At 33.9% G+C, this 21526-nt stretch overlaps 1 protein-coding gene across 31 annotated transcripts in view; it reads right to left on the reverse strand.

Moving 5' to 3' along the window:
• Positions 1-20162, reverse strand: part of LOC144974912 (uncharacterized) — a 58518-nt gene extending 38356 nt beyond the window's left edge. For 2 of the 31 annotated variants that reach the window (XM_078918391.1, XM_078918405.1), the window contains exons 1-2: positions 19917-20125; positions 9086-9633 (exon numbers count right to left, since the gene is read on the reverse strand). In XM_078918391.1, the coding sequence (XP_078774517.1) occupies positions 9086-9148 (63 nt within the window). In that variant the 5' untranslated portion in view covers positions 9149-9633; positions 19917-20125. The other 29 variants (XM_078918390.1, XM_078918404.1, XM_078918400.1 and 26 more) reach the window with 27 other exon arrangements.
• Between the last annotated feature and the right edge of the window lie 1364 nt (positions 20163-21526).

Genomic DNA, 21526 nt, shown 5'->3' on the forward strand with positions numbered 1-21526 from the left:
AATTGACCTTTGACTGTGAAGGTTTAAAATTTAAAGGTTGAGCTCGACTTTTGTGTTTTAAAGTTTTAAGCAGCATTTAGTTTGGTCATTGGCCGATGGATGACAGGGATAGCACTGACCCCAGGCTTGCATTCTTGGATATATGCAGTACACCCAAATCGACCCGGATGTGAATGAATACCGGACAATAGACAGTGGCGGAAATTGTCAGATGGCTTGTGTTGTGTATGAAAATGGAATCTGGTTTTGTTGATCTGCTGTCGAAATATGAATAGCACTTCGTGTATGGCGTAAAAGATGGACTTGTGCTTTGAAATACTCGTATATAAATGTACATTTCGGTTCGATATCCTATTGACGGGATGGCCATTGATACACGCATTTAAGGATTTAAGTTACATTGAAATAAAAAGAACAACCTTTAACACAGCAGGTATCCAACTGACGTATAGCTGGATACAACATTAACATCAAACAAAACCCAACAATCCCATTGCCTCTCCCTCTACCTTAACAAAACAGTTTGTCACGAAGGATACATTTTTCAAGCATGATGACGCAGTCGTGCTATGTCCAGTTGTCCGAGTCCAGCAAGCAAGCGAGCTAGCTTGACACACGATACGCACAAACATAAAGAAAAAAAAATGTAGTCTTAACACTTCCGTGTTGGTCACCTTGATTTTTTTAATCGACTTACAAGACGGTTTGTCAAGATGGTAGATGGAAATCCTCATTATAATATTGCATTTCATTTTACAGTGAGGAGATTTGGAAGTCTCAAGTTTAAGACGTTTGAAAGGTTGGAGGTCATCTTAAACCACTGAAATGTGAAGTGAATATCTCTCGCCAAAATGAGAAAAGGCGTGTTGTCAACACATGGCAGCCTATCCATTATCATTTAATTAGAGATGTTCTCAGCGCTTTACACTAGTAGCTTTATAAAATTCATGTTGAGAGAAAGAACATAAGATGCAGGCTTTTTGAAGTGCATCGACAATGGAAGAGCACATATACATACACATTCAAGCATACATGCAATGCTGAAGACAGGGGATCTACAAAGTTAGGAGTTAATGTTTAAAAAGATCGGTATTTGTGATTTGTTTCTTGTTTGTTTTGTTTTGTTTTGTTTTTGTTTTTTTCTGGGTTTTTTTTTTGTTTTGTTTTTTTGTTGGTTTTTTTTGTTTGTTTTTTGTTTTGTTTTTTTGTTGTTGTTTTATTTTTTTAGGGGGGAGATAGGGTGTCTTTCTGAGCGTTTAGAGTAGGTTTCAGGATAAGAGTTCACATCAGGAGATAGTCTCAGCTTTAATCGAGTGATGTTCGTACTCAAATGACTATAAAAACATGTTCTAATCTAAAGAAAAAGAATAAATAATAATAACATATGAAAAACGATGTTCAACAGACAAATTTTAACTATATTCGGTTAAGAGCTCGACTGGTTAACGGTGTTGCGGTAAATAAATTAAATATTCTCTTCATTCATCCTCAGGGAGACATTTTCTTAATGGTCTTTTTCCAGATCTAGATAACCCTGGCGTCAACCACAGTGCAGCGCCGCAAAGTAAATAATATAGCTAATTTTCTTGCTCAAGGACAAAAACACGACTAGGAGATGATACTTAAACTCGGTTCTCTCGGGAGAAACTGCAATGCTTTATCCATTCGACGTTCTTGCCATATGAGGTCAGGACATAATAAAAAAACACGGTACAGTGGACACCCTGCGGGGCGAGTATGGTTTGGACCAAGCTATTTCCCTATACATTTTTTCATGTTCAATAGATTATAGCACGGATTTTAAAGTCCTTTCCGTCGTGTGAAAATTGACCTTTCCACGAATAAGGAGTTTACACAACCATGCTCCGAAAAATGACGTATTTAAAAATTTGGCCAGAAAACTCGTCCTTCAAATATCGATCGATTAAAATGACCCTCATCTTGGCAAAAATCTCATAACTAGGACTTCGCGAATTAGAAGTGCAATAATCCACTCTCGGTCACCGCCCCCCCCCCCCCCCCATGCATTAAAACGTATACATAATAATGAACGTTAATAAAATGATTTGAAAATTAACAATTCAGATAACTCGAATTGTCATTGTTAAATCTCTGTTGTGTCAATTTGATAATCATAAACAACATATTATTTTTTTATATTGTCATTGAATAAAGAATGGTTTTTGGTATTGTGTCCTTTTTCTAAGCTGTTATATTCACTTACTCTTATAGCAGATTATTATCACTAAACCGGAGTACGGTGAGAGAATGTGAGTAAAGAGCATTTTCTTAGGATCCAACTATGCGCCGAGCAGGGTTCGAACCCAGGACCCTCAGATTCGAAAGCGAGTGGCATACCACAATACCACATAGCCACATATAACAACTTTTAAAAAAAAAACATACCAAAAAAAATAAAATAAAACAAGCAAAAATAAACGAAAAAAAACAACAACACTATACGGAACGTTTCGGGCTCACATCCTACATCTAATTTTTTTTTTTAAGTTCTGTTTTTTTTTTAAACGACGTTATCTGAACAAGAGTTTTGGGCCCAAAACATTCAGTAATTAGTATTTTTATTCTTTATGAAGCTGTTATATTCATTCTTGTGTCCATTAGTTTCTACTACAGACCATGCAGCACGATATGTTGGGTGAACAATCCAGAGACAAGGTCAGTGTATATTTATATGTTTATCACAAGTAAATTTAAGAACAATAAACATCTAGGTTTTATTCTCGTGTTGATGACCATATGTGGTTGTTGCTAGGTGGTGCGTTTTTGTCTTAAAGGCTGGTACTGACGTCATTGTCACTAAGGTAACGATATTGTGGCTATGGATTGTATTTTATATCTGAGAGAGTTGTGTGAATTTATTGAAAAAGGATTTAGAGATTATTCAGGAAAAAAATAATTGAATAATGAATTTTCAAAATTTCTTTTTCCGATTTGAATTGTCCCCGTGAGAGTTAACGGCAAATATAATGATAACAAAAAAAAAAAAGGTGACACTGTTAAGGATGGGACTGATAGTGATGGTGTTGTTGATGATGATGATGATGATGATGATGATGATGATGATGACGATGATGATGATGATGATGATGATGATGATGGTCAGGATGGTGATGATATAACGTACTAACTCAAAATCACGTGTTTCCTTGAACGCTTAGTCTGATTTGTATATAATTTATTGAGAACGATTCACCAGAAATGGCGGTCTAAAAACAATAACAAAGAGCTTCGTGACGTCAATGTCGTTCGTTCTACAACAACAGCTTCAGGTTTGAACCAATGCAGATACTGTCTGTAAATGATTAAATCAAAAAGTTACATCACTTATGGCTTTATAATAATATAAGCCTTGCACGTAAACAACTTCATGACAGGAGCCAATGTCAATCAATCAAAACGATGAAATCCCATTCTACGTATTCAAATGTTTACGTTAAAGTATTTCCCCTCTCCGTCCTTTCCCCGTTTCCCCCCTCTCCCCTCATAACAATGTGATTTCAGGAAAACACTTCATCCGTTTTACAATATCATAAATGTTATCAATTATAACTCTGCTGCCTCAAATCGGTTTTTATAATATTGGATGAACATAGCTGAAAAAGAAAATTGAATTTATTGTCATATAAATAGAAATGTGGATTAAGTATATATATATATATATATATATATATATATATATATATATATATATATATATATATGGTATATAAAGTGTTTAATTTTTAAAAAATGTATGATTACAAAACATAAAGTGATACAAAACTGCTAGAAGCTGTAGAATGTAAAAAGTAATAAATCAAAATGAATACAACAGTTTCAAAAAAGAACATAATACCAAACAAAGCACGTTTCGGGCTCAAACCCCATCTTCACCAATAACAAAAATCAATAAATACCTAATGTATTTATGTTTTGTATGTCTTTATTTTATTAAGCTGTTATATCCATTTTTGTTTATTACTGAATACAAAACTTATTAATTTAACGACATATAATTATCTACAAAAGTATGTAAAACATATAAAGGGCGATGCGCGATCCTCTAAAATAATTGATAATTGTTGATTGGTATATAATTCATTGGACATTCACCGTGCTTTTTCTAATAACGCCATTTTGAACGCTAATTTTGATAAATTTTGAACGTTAAAACAATGAATTTGATCTGAGTAAAAAGAAAGTGGTACTAAAGTTACTTTCCTGAAAACAGTCGTTGAAATAGACCCGAATGTTTAAAAGAACAAAAATTCAGATATTTTTGACAATTCCCTATTATTTTATAGATACCCTATTGGTAAATTGTTGGGTTTTTTTATTCTCATTTTACTTCCTTTCCTTTCCAGCGTCACCCTACTGTACTTTCTGTAGAATAATTCCTTTTATTCCACCTCTCCCATTTTTGGAAAACCCAAACATTTCTTAGTAAATATGAAATCGTTAAATAATAATAATAATAATAATAATAATAATAATAATAATAATAATAATAATAATAATAATAATAATAATAATAATAATAATAATAATAATAATAATAATAATAATAATAATAATAATAGATCTTTATTGTCCATAAATATGGCAATTTGTCATTTAGTTACACTTGTTAAAACGTTATATGATAACTATAACACTGAACAGATATTTCACTCCTACTTATTTCTCTCTCTCTCTCTCTCTCTCTCTCTCTCTCTCTCTCTCTCTCTCTCTCTCTCTCTCCTCTCTTTGAACGCGTTGATTAAAAAATGTATACAACGATCGCATAATATTTTCGTTCTTTTTATTGGTTAATAATATTATGGTGTAAAAGACTGCTGATTGGCAATTAAAAATAATCTTCTGGTGCGCCTGATTACAAATCCGACGTTCTTCTTTATTGGGTCAGATTCAGTCGTGAGGTCACTTCCCTCGTAATGACGCATAGAAACTTAGTAACTGGTTCTAAACTATCGGAACAATGGCGGACACCCTTATGTAATACTTCTCCGACGAGCATAAAAGTCTATCCAGAGGGGAAAAATATTATAAATCTGATCATGTTTTGACTTTTATACATTCTGATCACATGACATGTGAAAAAGTTCTATTCAGCATGAAGAATAAAAAGTAACGATTTTCTTTGTTTAGAACCAAGCTGCTGGTTGCTGGGCAGACGTGACACCAGACTATTGATCCCAGAGAGGGCCAAAATGTCTGGTGTTTGAATATCAGGAAAATCAGTTTATTTTTACGTTACATAATAATACTTGTAAAGCCCTCGGTTTCACAATAGATTTAACTATATTATTTTCTTTTATTTGACTTGAAAAACGTCTTGTTCTGGGTCAACAGATTCTACCTGGCTTCCATCTTTTTAGTTTTATTGTTTGTTTGTTTTTGTTGTTGTTTTTTTTTTGTTTTATGCTTTGTTTTGTTTGTACTTTCTTTGTTTCTTTGTTTTTTTTTTTTTGTTGTTCTTTTGTTAAAGTTGTTTTTATATTTTCAGAAAATTTTGTGGCGAAAATAAAATCCACTCGATTTTACGAAATTCAGCACACTAAGTGGATTTACCACACGTTATGTTTACAATCATTACAGCCTTCAAGTTCAAAGTTAATGTGTTTGTATAAGTTAGTGTACAATAGGTCCCGTATGCATTCCCATGTCCTTCATGGTATGATGACCATCGGTCAATCTTAACTGTTGACTTGTTATTAATGGGTCATCGGTACATCAGTATGTATGATCTTTGTCACCGCAAGACACTGACACAATTATTGTTGTACTGTTGAGTCAAATGCTTTACTAAGCATGACTGGCACAGAATAATAAACTTAAGTGGATTGATACTATGTTATTAAGCAAAGCATAGTTCTCGTCTATTCTGCAAGCTAAAATCTTAACCACGACACAAAACTGTGTGTAAAAGTAATTAAAGATTCATTTTATATGCACATATTTGCATGTGTGATAAAAGAACGCAGTTATGGGCTTGATCTTTCATTGTTGTAATAGAAAATACTTTGCGTTGGTTTGAGAGTATTTCCATTACAACAATGGGCCCCATAACAATTGGGGTTATCAGATCTGCATATACGTGAAAGTCAATTCTAGTCTATTATTAAAGATTACAAAGAGACTACTATCACATTAATCGCGATCTTTAATTTTTTTTTAAAAGGTAATAAAGAGTTGGGTGACGTCAACTTCGGTTATTCACAAATAATACGTCAGATAGTAGCCTTTGTTAACTCGTCATCTGATACTTTTCATGAAACACGTCACAAGATACGTTGTACACGAAAAGAAAGTTAACAGTGGAATTATTTGATAGTCCATAATATTTGAGGTTTCCACAAGAAGAAGAAGAAGAAGAAGAAGAAGAAGAAGAAGAAGAAGAAGAAGAAGAAGAAGAAGAAGAAGAAGAAGAAGAAGAAGAAGAAAAGAAGAAGAAGAAGAAGAAGAAGAAGAAGAAGAAGAGAAGAGAGAAGAAGAAGAAGAAGAAGAAGAAAGAAGAAGAAGAAGAAGAAGAAAGAAGAGAGGAGAGGAGGAAGGAAGAAGAAGAAGAAGAAGAAGAAGAAGAAGGAGGAGAGAGAGAAGAAGAGAGAAGAGAAGAAGAAGAAGAAGAAGAAGAAGAAGAAGAAGAAGAAGAAGAGAAGAAGAGAAGAAGAAGAAGAAGAAGAAGAAGAAGAAGAAGAAGAAGAAGAAGAAGAAGAAGAAGAAGAAGAAGAAGAAGAAGAAGAAGAAGAAGAAGAAGAAGAAGAAGAAGAAGAAGAAGAAGAAGAAGAAGAAGAAGAAGAAGAAGAAGAAGAAAAATTTAATAATTTTATTGCAATGAGTTGACAGATGATAGACTCTAGTTACGATGGATAGATATTGATGATGATGATGATGATGATGATGATGATGATGATGATGATGATGATGATGCCATGTGCGGAGGAGAGATATATAAAGATGGTATTGATCTTTGTAAGATCTAGTACTTGCTTCCGGCTTTTAAAATTTTTATCAAACAATGTTTAAAAGATAAAAAAAAAGGAAAAAACATATTCCCAAGCCTCTCGAAACCCCCGGTAAAAACTAATTAGTTCTTTTTCTTCGGTTAAACCGACTGACTCGGACTTATTACAATGAAGGTGTCGATCTCCACACGAAAATATTTCATGTTAAATGAAATCTTTATTTACCTGACATGCAGTATTGAACATAATAACGTTTTCTCACTACTTCAATGTCTCTTTCTTCCGTTCAGTTGAATTCAAATAGGGTCTAAATTCTTCGTTCTTTCTTAATTGAAAAAGGACCTACTTGGAGAAACCCAAGGTTTGTGCTTCATTACACATCATTCTTTGGCCCCGTTTAGTCTTAGTTATTGTCTATTACGTGAGAAAGGGGGGGGGGGATCTTCTGTTTAAAGCAAGTCTTGTTTAATGATCGATGAAATGAAATTTAAGTTAAGCAAATCATTTGTGTTAAAAAGTCTGTAAAACTCTAAAACTTTGCAGCAATACCAGAATGATGATGATGATGATGATGATGATGATGATGATGATGATGATGATAATGATGATGATAATGATGATGATGATGATGATGATGATGATGTTTACGATGATGATGATGATGATGATGGTGATGATGATGATGATGATGATGATGATGATGATGATGATGATGATGATGGCGATAAGATGGTGATGACGATACCAGATTGGTTCATTCATGTCTGTGAAGCAAGTACCAATGAAATCGTGTCCTTGGGACATAACTGAGACTGGATATAGATAAGACATACAGCAGGTCTACAACCATCTGTTGTGCCGATCACCAGTCAATAATTAAAGACCTAGTATCGACGATTATTGATTTGTTACGTTTTTATGTCCTCCCCTCAAGTGAAGTGTATTGACTTACTTTGGGTTACGACCTTAACGTGCAGTGTCAGTGTGTATCTATAAACTCTATTCTCGTTCCTTTACTTGTCGTACTATATATATATATATATATATATATATATATATATATATATATATATATATATATATATATTTATATATTATATATATATGTATATATATATATATATATATATATATATATATATATATATATATATATATATATATATATATATATATATATATATATAAAATTATATGTGTGTGACAAAAGGACAAACTTAGATGTTTAAAATGTGTACGTTGTTTAACCCATGCAGCAATCTACCTACGTGGTTTAGTGGTATGACTCTCGCCTTCGGATCGGTAATTCCTGGGATCGAGACTCGCTCTGATGGGAGCATTGTTGAGTCCTTGGAAAATGTTCTTTACTCACATTCTCCCACCATACTCAGGTGTAAAAGGAGAACCGGGCCGTTAACAGCGTTGTCTCATTCCGCAAAAATTGTAATATCGCCTTTCAGTCGGCATCTTGTCTCATCCTACATGTTAAGCGTTGCTCTTGGTTAGGGAACCCTTGTAAAAGCGCTTTGAGACATTTAGGGGATATTACGGTATATAAATGTTCTGGATTTTTTTTATTTTGTGGGTTTTAAATATTTTTCTTCAATGTGTTAAGTCCCCACAGGCATCGAAATGAGAATCCCGCCGAAATGTATACACATAAAGAAGAGTCTGGTAAAGAAAATAACTCCACTTTACAAAGGGCTAAAGTCCGAAAGGGGGAAAAACAATGAAGAAAAAAAAACATACTTTAAAAAAATAATCATGATATCGGACTGCCTTCCATAAGGTGCGACATATCCCTGACAGGGCACTTGTCAACTAACCCAAGCCGTTTCATCCAGGTACAAGTACAGAAAGTCGTGTTGAAGGGTTTGTTTGAAATATTATAATGGTGGCAAGGCCCTAACAGCAGCTCGAAAAAATGAATTTAGTTGATGATTTAAATGACCGAAGGAAAGAGGCGTCTACCTTGTATTTTTAAAAAGAGTTGTGAAGTATTAAGAGGATAATAATATTTATCAACTGTTTACTATTGGAATGGATAATAATTGGTTGAATCCATATAATTTAATTAACATAATGGTATATAAGTCTCTTTAAATTAAATCAGTACTCACCTGAATAAAGAGAGCAACAATTATTGTCATAACGACAATAGAAGAAAGCTTGATTGTATCCATTCTGTAGGGTTCTTTATTTTACGATGTTTGACCAAGGTGACACTGATGAAGATGATAAGGGCCCAATCTTCTTGAAGTATACAAGGTAGTTATCCAACAATGAACTATTGTTCCTCAATTCCAATATTATGGAAAACGTTTTGCGCGTGTTATATCTTATTGTATAATATTATGGTAAATGTGTCAAAATCTCATTCGTAATCTCAATAAATTGATTAATCACATCTCTCCGGATTTATGTATGTTCACGTTTTGGGCTTTAAATCAAAATATAATGTTCTTATTATAAACGAAGTAAATCAAAAGGCATCATTCATTGATTATAATGAACTACTCAAAATTGGAATAAGCTGATCTGATATGAAATTGACAAACGTGTATTGCTATATCTTTTTAAATTTTGCACAAAACCTTTTTCAGAAAAGATAATGATTTCAAAAACGTTCACACAATCATTACTAGAGTTGTTTATATTCTCCTTCCACCTAAAATGGGAAAAGACAATACTGTGAAAATCCTTTCTCTCCAATATAACAAAATACCACGCTCATAAAACATCAATACTAATGACAACAACAACATGTTAACAAAAAACATCAATGGGTGAACTTCATAGATGAGGATCAATGAAAGGCCAATGTTTCGAAATCAAAGATGGCCTGACATCCTCCTCTTTTTTCTACCTCTTTTTCCTCTTCCTCTTCCTCCCCTTCTTAACTATTTAAATCTCTAACTCCAAATGTCTTCGGTCTTAAAGAAAAATATTGGAAAATGTCACTAAGAGCACAGTATTAGTCCGGTAACCACCACAGCCATCGTCATAATTACCATAACAAATCTCGTGTTCAATCACTTCACCTTTATGGTCACGTTTGCAACAACAAAACCTCGAATTCCAATTACAAATTTAATGGTGTACAGGATACCTTTCTAAACCTTCAACTTTTTACTCCTCCTCGTTCTACTATAACTACAAATACAAGAAGAACTGTTACTACTACTACTACTGCTACTACTACTACTACTACTACTACTACTACTACCACTACTACTACTACTACTACTACTACTACTACTACTACTACTACTACTACTACTACTACTACTACTACTACTACTACTACTACTGCTGCTGCTGCTGCTGCTGCTACTACTACGACTACTACTATTACTACTACTACTACTACAATAACAACAACAACAACTACTACTACTACTACTACTACTACTACTACTACTACTACTACAAATATTACTACTACTACTACTACTACTACTACTACTACTACTACTACTACTACTACTACTACTACTACCACAACCACAACTACTACCACCACTACTTCCACTACTACTACTACTACTACTACTACTACTACTACTACTACTACTACTACTACTACTACTACTACTACTACTACTACTGCTGCTGCTGCTGCTGTTGCTGCTGCCGCTGCTGCTACTACTACTAATATTATTAATACTACTACTACTATTAACACTTTTCTTCTATTTCCACTTTTCTATTCACACCTGCCATATCCATCACGAAAGATAACGACGTGACGACTAGCCTACGCTATGTTATTCTTTAATGTTAAAGTGTTTAGGGCCTTTCTTTCAAAACGCATTTGCCCACTACGTCAACTCAACACAGTTGGCAAAACTCCAACTAGTTGACGTTGTCACACTGTCGGTGACTCGATTGCCCGTTGTAACAAACTAGCTAGCTAGTAGCGGTGTGGGTGTGATGAAAGGACTGTATGTATATATTATGTGAGTGTTTGTTTCGTTTGTGTGCGTGTGTTTGTGTGTGTGTGTGTGTGTGGGGGGGGGGGGGGGGGGTAATGCGTGTTGTTTAGTCCAGGTGATAGCAGAAAGAGGTGTTGTGTTTTTATCCAGATTATACCCACCGCCAGTTCATTACGCTACATAGAATGCTTTGACTAGGCTTTTTATCAAATGGACCTTCAGTATTATAACTCTTTGTGGTCAACAGAATGACTTTATGATGCCAGTCTCTAACTGGAATGTTGTTTTTTGTCTTTTTCATTTTTTTTTTTGGTTTTTTTTTTGTTTGTTTATATAATTCACATCTCAATGTCACATATTTCTTCCTTGCTCTGCTCTTCTCAATTAAAAGATTAATTTTGAAACGATATAGTTTTTACCTTTTTAATACGTTGATATTTGAAAATTTAACTGGTGCTGAAATGTCCAAAATGTGTATGTGTGTATATTATGTATGTAATTGTCTGTATGTGTGTATATGCGTGTGTATGTATGGATGTATGTAAGTATGTATCCACGTGTGCGTTTGGATATAAAATGAGTTGATTAGTCCAGGTGATGGCAGAAAAAGATTACTATTGCTATAAATGTTCTCCTAGACACTTTTTAGATCTTTTTTTTTTCATCAATAAGACCTATAGTAAAAGTCTTTCAGTTTGTGGTCATTGACATGTTTTCCGTACCAATCTTTTACTGGAGTTGGGCTTTTTAATTTAATTCACATTTCATGTGTCACCTATTTCTTTCATTCTTTGCTCCTCTAATGTAAAAATATTTATTTTAAAACGATTTAGAGCTATTTTTTTACAGTTTTATCCATTGACTTTTTTTTTAATTGACAGAAGCTGAAATTATGCCTGAAACGGGTCGAACGTATAGTAAAACCGCTAAGAACAATTCAATGAACTTTATATTAGTTTCTGTTTTCATTAAATAGGTAAGGAAGAGTATCTTTTCATCTGGATAAACCTCTAACGCCGATGGCAGTTATTGTTTGAGTTGCCCCATTGGGGTTTATTATAGGAGGTTGACGTTGTTTTGGCACAGAAAAAAGCGATAAAAATCGAATGATTTGATATATGTGACCCAATGTGTCAAAACGGTATTATATTTTGGAACTCAGATTGAATTTAAAGTCAAAAATGTTAAATTAATAAATTTAAAGTTCTAAAAAAACGTTTTGAGGGGAAAAAATCAAATCCTCAATGAAGAGAATTACTGTGACTTAAATTTTAAAGTGATACTAAGTCTTCTATCAAAATGGCATATGAAGTAGTAAGTTTGAACCAGGAAATGTCTCGAGCCACAGATTCTAGCGTGACCGTATCTTCTGGTACTTTCCTACTCACTTCATTTCTTGCTACATACTAGGGGAGATAAGTTTACGATATTTCTTGAACTATGTACTTCGTCTATAAGAAAAAGAAATCACAATTCACAAAAAAACCCCGTAAAAATTGGGAATAATCTAAAGTTTGGGACAAAAAATGTAGATAATTCCATTAATTGTATTAAGAACGTCATTGATTATTATTAACATAACATTTGATTATGATTAATAATGTAATAATCATCATCATGAGATTTGAGATTTACATGTGGTATATTGAAATTTAAAATATTACAAAAGGTGACATGTCAAACGAATATTGCTAGGGAAAAACTACATACTACAATTCTTGATTATGATTTGTGCTTTATAGAACTACAATAATTTGAATGGCCAAAAAATTGTAAAAATTGTAAAATTTACAACGAATGTTGGTCAGTTGGTCATATGAATTTGAAAATTGTTATAGATATTTAAAATTACAAGGAGCCCAGGGATGTTAAAGCCTTAATTCTTAAAAGATAAGGTCTATTTAATACAAAATGATAATAAGAATGATTATGTGGCATTAGGCTGTATTCAAGTCTATATTTACATATTATTTGTAATCATAGTCTTTTGAACTCTAACTCCATAAGGGTATAATTTACGATTGACATGTTATATAAGTAAAGACGTTAAATATCCCAGGGCAGGGCCGTCTAACAAGAATAAAGAACTGAAAGAATGTTTTATTGTTGTCCAGAATAAAAGATTCAAAAGACTAGCAATTATATAATTCAAAGTTGTATGGAGATGTGGTATTTATTAGGTGACCTAGATATTGTTAGTATAAATAGTATGAAGTTGACGTCATCAAGTCTTTGTTATTGCTCTTTGCCATCCAGGTTTATGAATATTTCTCAGAAACTGTATTAACCAAACTATAAACGTTCATGGTTACACATAGTTTTGTGTGTTGGTCCGTTATATTTCCGGATGGCAATGTTGTGAGCTTCTTAGCCAAGCGCATACTATCTATAGGAACTGTGTTCACAGTAATAAATAATCATTATCACTGATGACATCATCATCATCAACATCATCATCATCATCATCTGCACGTCATCATCATCATCATCATCATCATCATCATCATCATCATCATCATCATCACTATCGTCGTCATAACTACCAGATAAAATGGGTTGATAGGCAAAGTCAGTAAATAAGACACACCAAAAAAAAAAACAACCCATAATACTGTCATGCAATAATTATCATTCGCAACACACACACAAAGCTCATAAAGCATGGTTTCTTTTCTATGCTTGCCATAGGTAAGAGTAAGTTATCCAAGGTGACATTCGGTAGATTGAAAAGGATTACATTCAGTTCCAACATAATAGCCTCTAACGCTCATTTTTATATTCCATCCACTTTTAGGTAGAGCCCCATAAATTGAATGACCCAGATGTAATATTATAATGTAGGTTACTTATAAATAATTCTTATAATATTCTAATTCTTGAGCAGACGATTTTGCCCGTAATAAATTAGCAGGTCAACAAGTTTCTCAGAGGATATCTGTTTTATATTTCGATGGGGGCATTTCTTTCATCAATAAAACCGTATAGAAACGAATAAAAGCTTTTCATATGTCTTGAATGTGTTGACATGATACAAATAGACTAGTAGTTCTTGTATCATGGTGAAAATTCCTTATAGAAATAAATGTACCACTTCGGGACAATTACAATTCTTGCGTACAAATTCATAGGGGATGTTGTGAAGAAGTGTTGAGTATGTGTGTTTCAGAATATTTTATCAATTGGAAGGGAAACCTACTTTTGGGAATAGATCTCTTATCAACATCTACAATAAAATCGTTTTTTTTCTTTCTTGATTGGGTGTATGAGTCGCAAAGGTTGTAAATCTAAGTATGTTTAAACTAAGCATGTGTAATCGTCATTAAACCCTCTTGCACTTCTTGTATTATACAGACCTCCTTTACATTCTCCTTAAGAGCTGTCCTCTATAGAAACGAATTAAACACCCAATAATTAAGTGCAATACAAACAATCCGTGTTCTCAATCGTAATTGTCATGATGCTTCAAGCTTCAAGAGATTGACAAAAATATGACATCATAATGGTATAATACCATTGCTGAATTAAATAATAATTTGAGCCGAAATCTTTGGGTTTTGTGTTGTCATTTCATCAATATAAAAAAAGGAACCACGAAAACTGAATCGAGCAGAATGGTGATTGTTGCAAGCGTAGTTAAAACTACCATAACGTGTAAAGACAAAAGTCCCGATCCATCGCTCCTAAAAATTCCTCTCCATAAACCAGGTGAAAATAGATATTTTTAAGGACAACTATCAGTCGCTAACTAATCTGCGTCATAAAGATTGCAAATATACCTCCTGACTCCGTCGTTTTGCCTTCTAAAAATTTATGACAATTAAAAAATTTAAGAGAATACCCACAGTCAAATTGCCATTTCAAAACTAAAGATTTTTTTTTGGGAGCGACAGAGAATTATCACCAAGATCAGACTCATGCGTTTCCTTGTCATAAAATGCCCTTATATCTAACTGCTTGTGAAACATTAAAATTAACAGCTAATTTTTTTTAAAGGATACAGGATTTGGAAATGGTGCTTTCGCAAAGTCTTTGGTATCACACCGTGAGACCAAAAAACGTCATCGGGGAGATAAGTATTTGAAATGAGAATGCCATAAGGATTTATATTGACCCCCTCAGTGTGTGAAAAGATGAAACCTGAAGTTGTATGAGCAAGTGATCTGATTATCTGACTTTCTAGAAGCAGTTCTTGTAGGAACAGTGCAAGAAGAGAGAAGGAAATGCAGTCAAAATATTCAAAAAGCATTAGGAGAAGAGCATGGAAGACTGAATCCAACTGGAATAGGTCTGATATTACGAATTGCCTAAAACTGCATTAATCTGAGAGAGATGATTGTAAGAATCTTAAGTGTTGCCATGGCGATCGACAAGACTATGGAAGTGTAACAACTATTGGGTAATTTTAAGCCAAACGCAACGTACAATAGAGAGAAAAAAAGGCATTGTTTCTCGCAATCTATTCGTGTAAATCTGCTAAATAATATAATCATCATAGCATGACAGAAAGGATAATAATTTTTAATGAAAGCTAAACATAACAACACACACATAATAACATCATGATATTCTGGAGCCCTGTTGTAAACGTAATAAAAATGTGCTTGACTTTCTTGTTAACCTCATTTTAGTTAAGGATACGACACCCAGCCTTATCTCATAAATTACAACTTCAAATTGAGACAGGAACATTTTAACTATGTAGGTGTACGATGTAACCTATTACAAAGTAAAAGAAATAACTTGAGCTTTAAAAAAAGATATCGCAACATCCACTGACCGTGCTCAGAGCGCTTTACAAAGGATCCCAAACCAACAGTAACACCTAACATGTAGAACGAGACATGACATCTGTTACGCGATATTTCAATTTTTCCGACAGAGACAACGCTGTTAACGGCCAGGTACTCATTTTACATCTGAGTACGGTGAGAGAATGTGAGTAAAGAGCCTTTTTCAAATACTAACCTATGCGCCGAGCGAGGCTCGAACCCATGATCTTCTGATCCGAAATCGAGTGTTAAACCACAAGGCCATATAGCCAAAGTGACTTAAAACACTTTCCCAGCAGGCCATACCAAAACAAATTTCTATTTAATGCATACAAGTCCATTATTAGACGCCCTTAATTCTACTAGCATTCTCACAATATCCGTCATTGCCCTAGTCAGCCATCCGTTCACATCAGTTTGGATAACATGGGCAAAACGTTTTACCCAAGGACTCAACACGAAGACCACGTTTAGCCGTTTAGTCACCTGTTCGATCAATGATCAGATATTTCATCGCTTGACTTTGTAATAAGACAAGACTCCGTGCCCTCGGCCACTGACGTCATATAAACGGGGTAAGGAATGAAATTATAATTACTTGTATATAATAATAAACAGAGTCGGAGTCTTAATGTCTATACAATCAGTACTTCCACGTCTTATTTTTCATCATTCATAACCCAAACCAAATCATATTCAATAATATTATTGTCTTCAAGAAAACTACGAATCGAAAAGAGCCTTGATATCTACAGTATTATCCTCAGTATCTGGTAATAATAGCCCTAACCAACAATCGTAGCTGTTGACGAATCAGCCCTATAATTATCTCCCAAAGAATTCCCAACCACTAACCTCACCATACAATACACACTCCGTTCCTGAACGTCATGCAACGGACCTCTAGAAGTTCGATGTTGTGTAATATTTCTTTTTTATTAGTTGATAAAATAGAAATCACATAAGAGTTTAAAAATAGATTTTGAATCTTGTATTCAATAATAATTATTTCTAACACCCCTTTTCTTCTTTGTTCGTCGTAGACTCGGTCTTTCGGATCTCTTGTCAATATAAGTTCCGATATAGGTCAAAATAAATCGTATGTTATAGACTGTTGAGTTCTGAGCTTTTTTATATAGCGCAATATCCACTAAACGTACTCAAAGCGCTTTACAAGGGGTCCCTCGTTAACAGCAACACTTAACATTTAGGACGGGACATGACGCCTGTTGGGCGATATTACAATTTTTCGGACAGAGACAACGCTGTTAATGGCCAGGTACTCATTTTACACCTGAGTACGGTGAGAGAATGTGAGTCAAGAGTCTTTTACCAGGACTGAACTCTGCGCCGAGCGAGGCTCGAACCCAGGACCTTCCGATCATCCGAAAGCGAGTGTCATAACACAAGACCACATAGCCGCACACATCTCCTTCCCCGACTCCCCTCACCATTTATCGCGGAAATGATTGGTTGGATGGTTGCGAACATCAGATCAGGCTGAAAGTACCCTTGGAGAGACTAAAGCTCGGATCAAATGGTAGAAAAACTCGTTACTATGAGGTTAACGCTAAATAAACTGGGATAAACTCCAGCTCAAAATGAATGACATTGACGTCACTCAACATTTTGGTATTGACTTTTTACCGCCAGCCGGGTGATTAGTCACTAAATTACAAAAAAATTAAAATAATTTAACGTTACATATAGTTTTGTATGTTGGCACATTCGTCTGGCGGGTAGTACTGGTGAGTGTTTTTTTTCTTAAACGCATAGTTTCTATAAGGCTAGAAACGTTTGAGGTTACACATAGTTCTGTGAGTTGGTGGAGATAACTTGACAGTATTTGCCTATACGCATGACATCAAAAAGCAATTTGGGTTCCATAGAGAGTTGGATACTATTGCTTTGGTGGGTAGATTCGGTGAGCATTTTGCATTAACGCATAATGTATGGTTATTTTTCCGGTTCCAAATTCCTTGGAAGTGTATATGCAGCCATTCCTTTGGAGAACTAATAATGAATAGGTTTTGTTGCAGGATGTATTGGCATATTCTAAGGATAACGAGACGTAAAAGAGCGAGGATGGATCATCTTTATTGACGACCAGCATATATTTAGACTAGAAAGTAAGATGTCATCGCACTGAAACCAGACGATCATTTTTTTTTTACATCACGCATATGTTCCATATTGGCAATGAACGTATAAAATTATACACACATACATAAACAGAACTGGTGAGCAATTTACCCAATCCATACCACCAATAGATTCAATTCACATACATGCTCCTTATGAAACGGAGTCAGACTTGAGTCATAAAACGATTTTAAGCCTGAAAGTTGAATGGGACGAATGCATGTAGTGATATTCATCTAAAGAAAAAAAAGCAGATTTATCTATATTAGACCACAAAAACGGTTTATTTTCAATAATTTTATCGATTTAGATTTGCAGTCGAGATGCATTCTTGCGACCATCTTTGAACGGATGCTGTAGTATTAGATATTCCAGATTTTAGCTGTATCACGCAAAAGGAGCCAAATTAACCATTAAAAGAAGCTGAAATATTATTAGTATCAAACTCTCTTTATGGCCACTTGAAAGCAGCAGAAGAATTTCGGGGAATTCTGGTTATTTTTCCTCCCGATATTCCGCCAAATGACAAAATCTCAGAAAAAGGGAAGTAATCCATATTTAGGCTCTTATTTTTTTTTATACCTTTTCATTTGATTAATTATTTTTACATTTTTCTTCTATCTTATTTTTTTTTTTAGAAATAATTTGAAACATTTACTTATAGGTATAAGTCTTTTAAAGCATCTCATTTGGACATTCCACTTAGTCTAAGAGAATTTCCAAGCTAAGTTTACTCTATTTATATTTCATTTTAGAATAATATAATTTTGTATTTTTTTTCTCTCTCCTTTATTTTAAATATAACATTGAAACGCATCATTCCTCTCCCGTTCTAGAATTTCTCTCTCTCTCTCTCTCTCTCTCTCTCTCTCTCTCTCTCTCTCTCTCTCTCTCTCTCCCTTTTCCCCTTCCCTTGCACACACACACACACACACACACACATGCACACGCACACACACACAATTTTTTACCCATAATGTTTCAACTATTATGACAATCTAATATAATATATATATATACATATTTCGTGTTTACTTGAAAAAGGCCAAAGGCCGAAACGTCGTTTATTTTGTGTTGTTCCCTTATTTATGAGTCACATATTATACTCCCTTTATCTTTCTCTCCATTTTATTGACTCATTTAACCACCTCTAGTTTGTGGATATTATTATCTATATCATTAATGGTTATTCTACACTTCCTCATGGAAATGTCTTGGCTGTCAAAAATATTATTTCAGTTTTGAATCCATTGAATACTTTTGTATCGTGTATCTATGTATATTTGATTATAATGTAGAGTATTGTTTGATACAAATTTATGTATTATATATACGGATCTTCCCTGAGTGGAGCCTGAAAATGGAAGTTCTTCCAAAACACGTCTCTATAGTTAAGTACATTATTTTTTTTTTTTTTTATTTTTTTTTTTTTTTGTCTTTGCTTTTGGTTTTGCTTTAGCATTTGTATTCTTTTGGGAAGGACTTCCGTAGTTTCCAGGCGCGCCGAAAGAGGGGATTTTATTTTGCCATTATCTTGGGTGACCCCCCCCCCCCCCTCCCCCTCTATTTTTTCGGGGTGAGATCTCCCGAACCCCATCAACCCCAAGATACTATAATCTGATGAAACTTAATGTTTGCAATGTCGAAACTGACGGGAAACACAGTAAATAATAATTGCGTCGGCCAAACCGACTCAGCAGATTGTTTTGAAATTAGAAAACTTAAATAAATAGTAGTGTTTATTGCTCATTGCAATTGAAATACCATAATAGCTAAAAGATTAAGTAATATAATGAAAGTACTGTGAAACTACGAAAGTCTCCCCTGTTATCCTTGTAAGTACGTAAATGAATATGAAAAGTGATTTGCCATAGTTTCTTAGCATCATGAAATGATAAAAAGGAAAACCAACTCTAAAACCAGAATGGTAAATGTGACTGGATATTCTTACTAAAGTAAATCCCATGTCTATATCTTAACTAGGCCTTAACGTTAGAACACAAGTTGTATTTTGTATAGGTCGATCTGATCATCATCATTTAGACTAAGAACAGTGACTGAAGAAGTAAACACATTCACTCAATTCCAGTTTGATGAAGACAAACCTCTAAAAGGATCCGTGAGAAAAAGTATCTGATGACAAAGAAATACACAACATATCTGGTAATCATGATCTTTCCCAAGCATTAGGTGAAAGAAGAAAAAAGTTAGAAGCGAAATTAGGTCATAGTTTATAGTACATATCACAGCATTGTATATTGGTTTTATTGAATACCTTAAGGTAAGGTAATAGTCAGAAGCAGCTGACAACATCGTGAGATTATTTTGGTATCCTGAAACTAGCTGATCACACCGTTAAAATGGGAATGCTCTGGGACATCGATAAGATATCCCAATAACCGAATGTCCTGATTGAGAAATATCACTAATAAAGGTAGAAAATAAAAGGTTGGTGCAGATCCTTCATCGTATACTTGTAACTTAGGTATCGCATAACTCTTCTTAAAAGCCAAGATACACTGAAACTTTCTCATACTCAGACATTAAAACCCGTTGTACATACAGCAGAAACGTGATATTGAGAGAGGAAAAAACAACAATTTCAGTGATTTCCGAAGTTATTTTGAGGGTAAGAAATATTGCATCGTTTATCTCCTTTTTCTCTACAGGAGTACCGACAACCTTTTATTTATGTATTTATTGACTTAAGGATTTACAACAACAACACATATAATAATCTTTAACCAGTAAATGTGTTGGCCATTGCCATACATATGAATGTGGTGGGTTTAAAATTCGCCTTCAAACTTTCCAAGATGTCAAAAAGTCATGAATAATAGTGAAGTAAATATATTAAACATAAACAATTCAATGTCATATTATAAGTGAAATGTACTGAGTTATCTAATGTGTGAATTAATGATGTCTTTAGATAAACTCAATTTCAATATGGAATATCGCAATATAATCAAATGTATTAACAATAAATCCTTTCACAAAGGCAGCCCCGACAGTGATGCACGGTGAAGCTGTGTTTGAAAATGCAATGCTGTTTTTAATACACATCCCACGAGTTGTCTCTATAGGCAATGGACGACGCGCCTCGTTGAAATATTGTATCACTCTGTCTTGAAAACTAATAAACACTGGGCAAAAAAAACCCCAACCCCAACCCCCCCCCCCCCCCCCAAAAAAAAAAAAAAAAAAATCCACCAAAAGTAAGATTTAATTCAACACTGGTTCACCTCCCCTAAGCATCTAAAATCTAAATCATGTAAAGTATATTTGGATATTAATATTTGAAAATGATGAATCATTTAAATGCATAAATTTGACACTAAAGTTGTAAGTCGATGATAAACCAGCATATTTTACGCATATTGAATGTACTTGACATATGTAACACAAGTGAAAATAAGAAGCTATTAAAGGCTTACCTATTGCTTTAGAGTGTTATAAGAGAAAAATTTTCATTCCTCAATACTGAGGTGCCAATTTTCATTATTCAGATAAAAAACTCAGATATTTTGAATTGTTTTAAAATGATTTTGTGTATTCTGCCTGTATTAAATGATAATGGAAGAAACTTGAAGAAAGCAACGTTTCCTCGCAAAATCCGAGGAATAAATAAACAAACAATTCTATAAGTAAATTGCATGAGGCCAACGTTTTTATGATAGCATAGTTTATTTTTTGTCAAGTCTTGGAACCTTGT

Source organism: Berghia stephanieae, chromosome 6, assembly GCF_034508935.2.
Source record: "Berghia stephanieae isolate SIO BIC M18660-M18661 chromosome 6, UCSD_Bste_1.3, whole genome shotgun sequence".
NCBI lineage: Eukaryota > Metazoa > Mollusca > Gastropoda > Nudibranchia > Aeolidiidae > Berghia > Berghia stephanieae.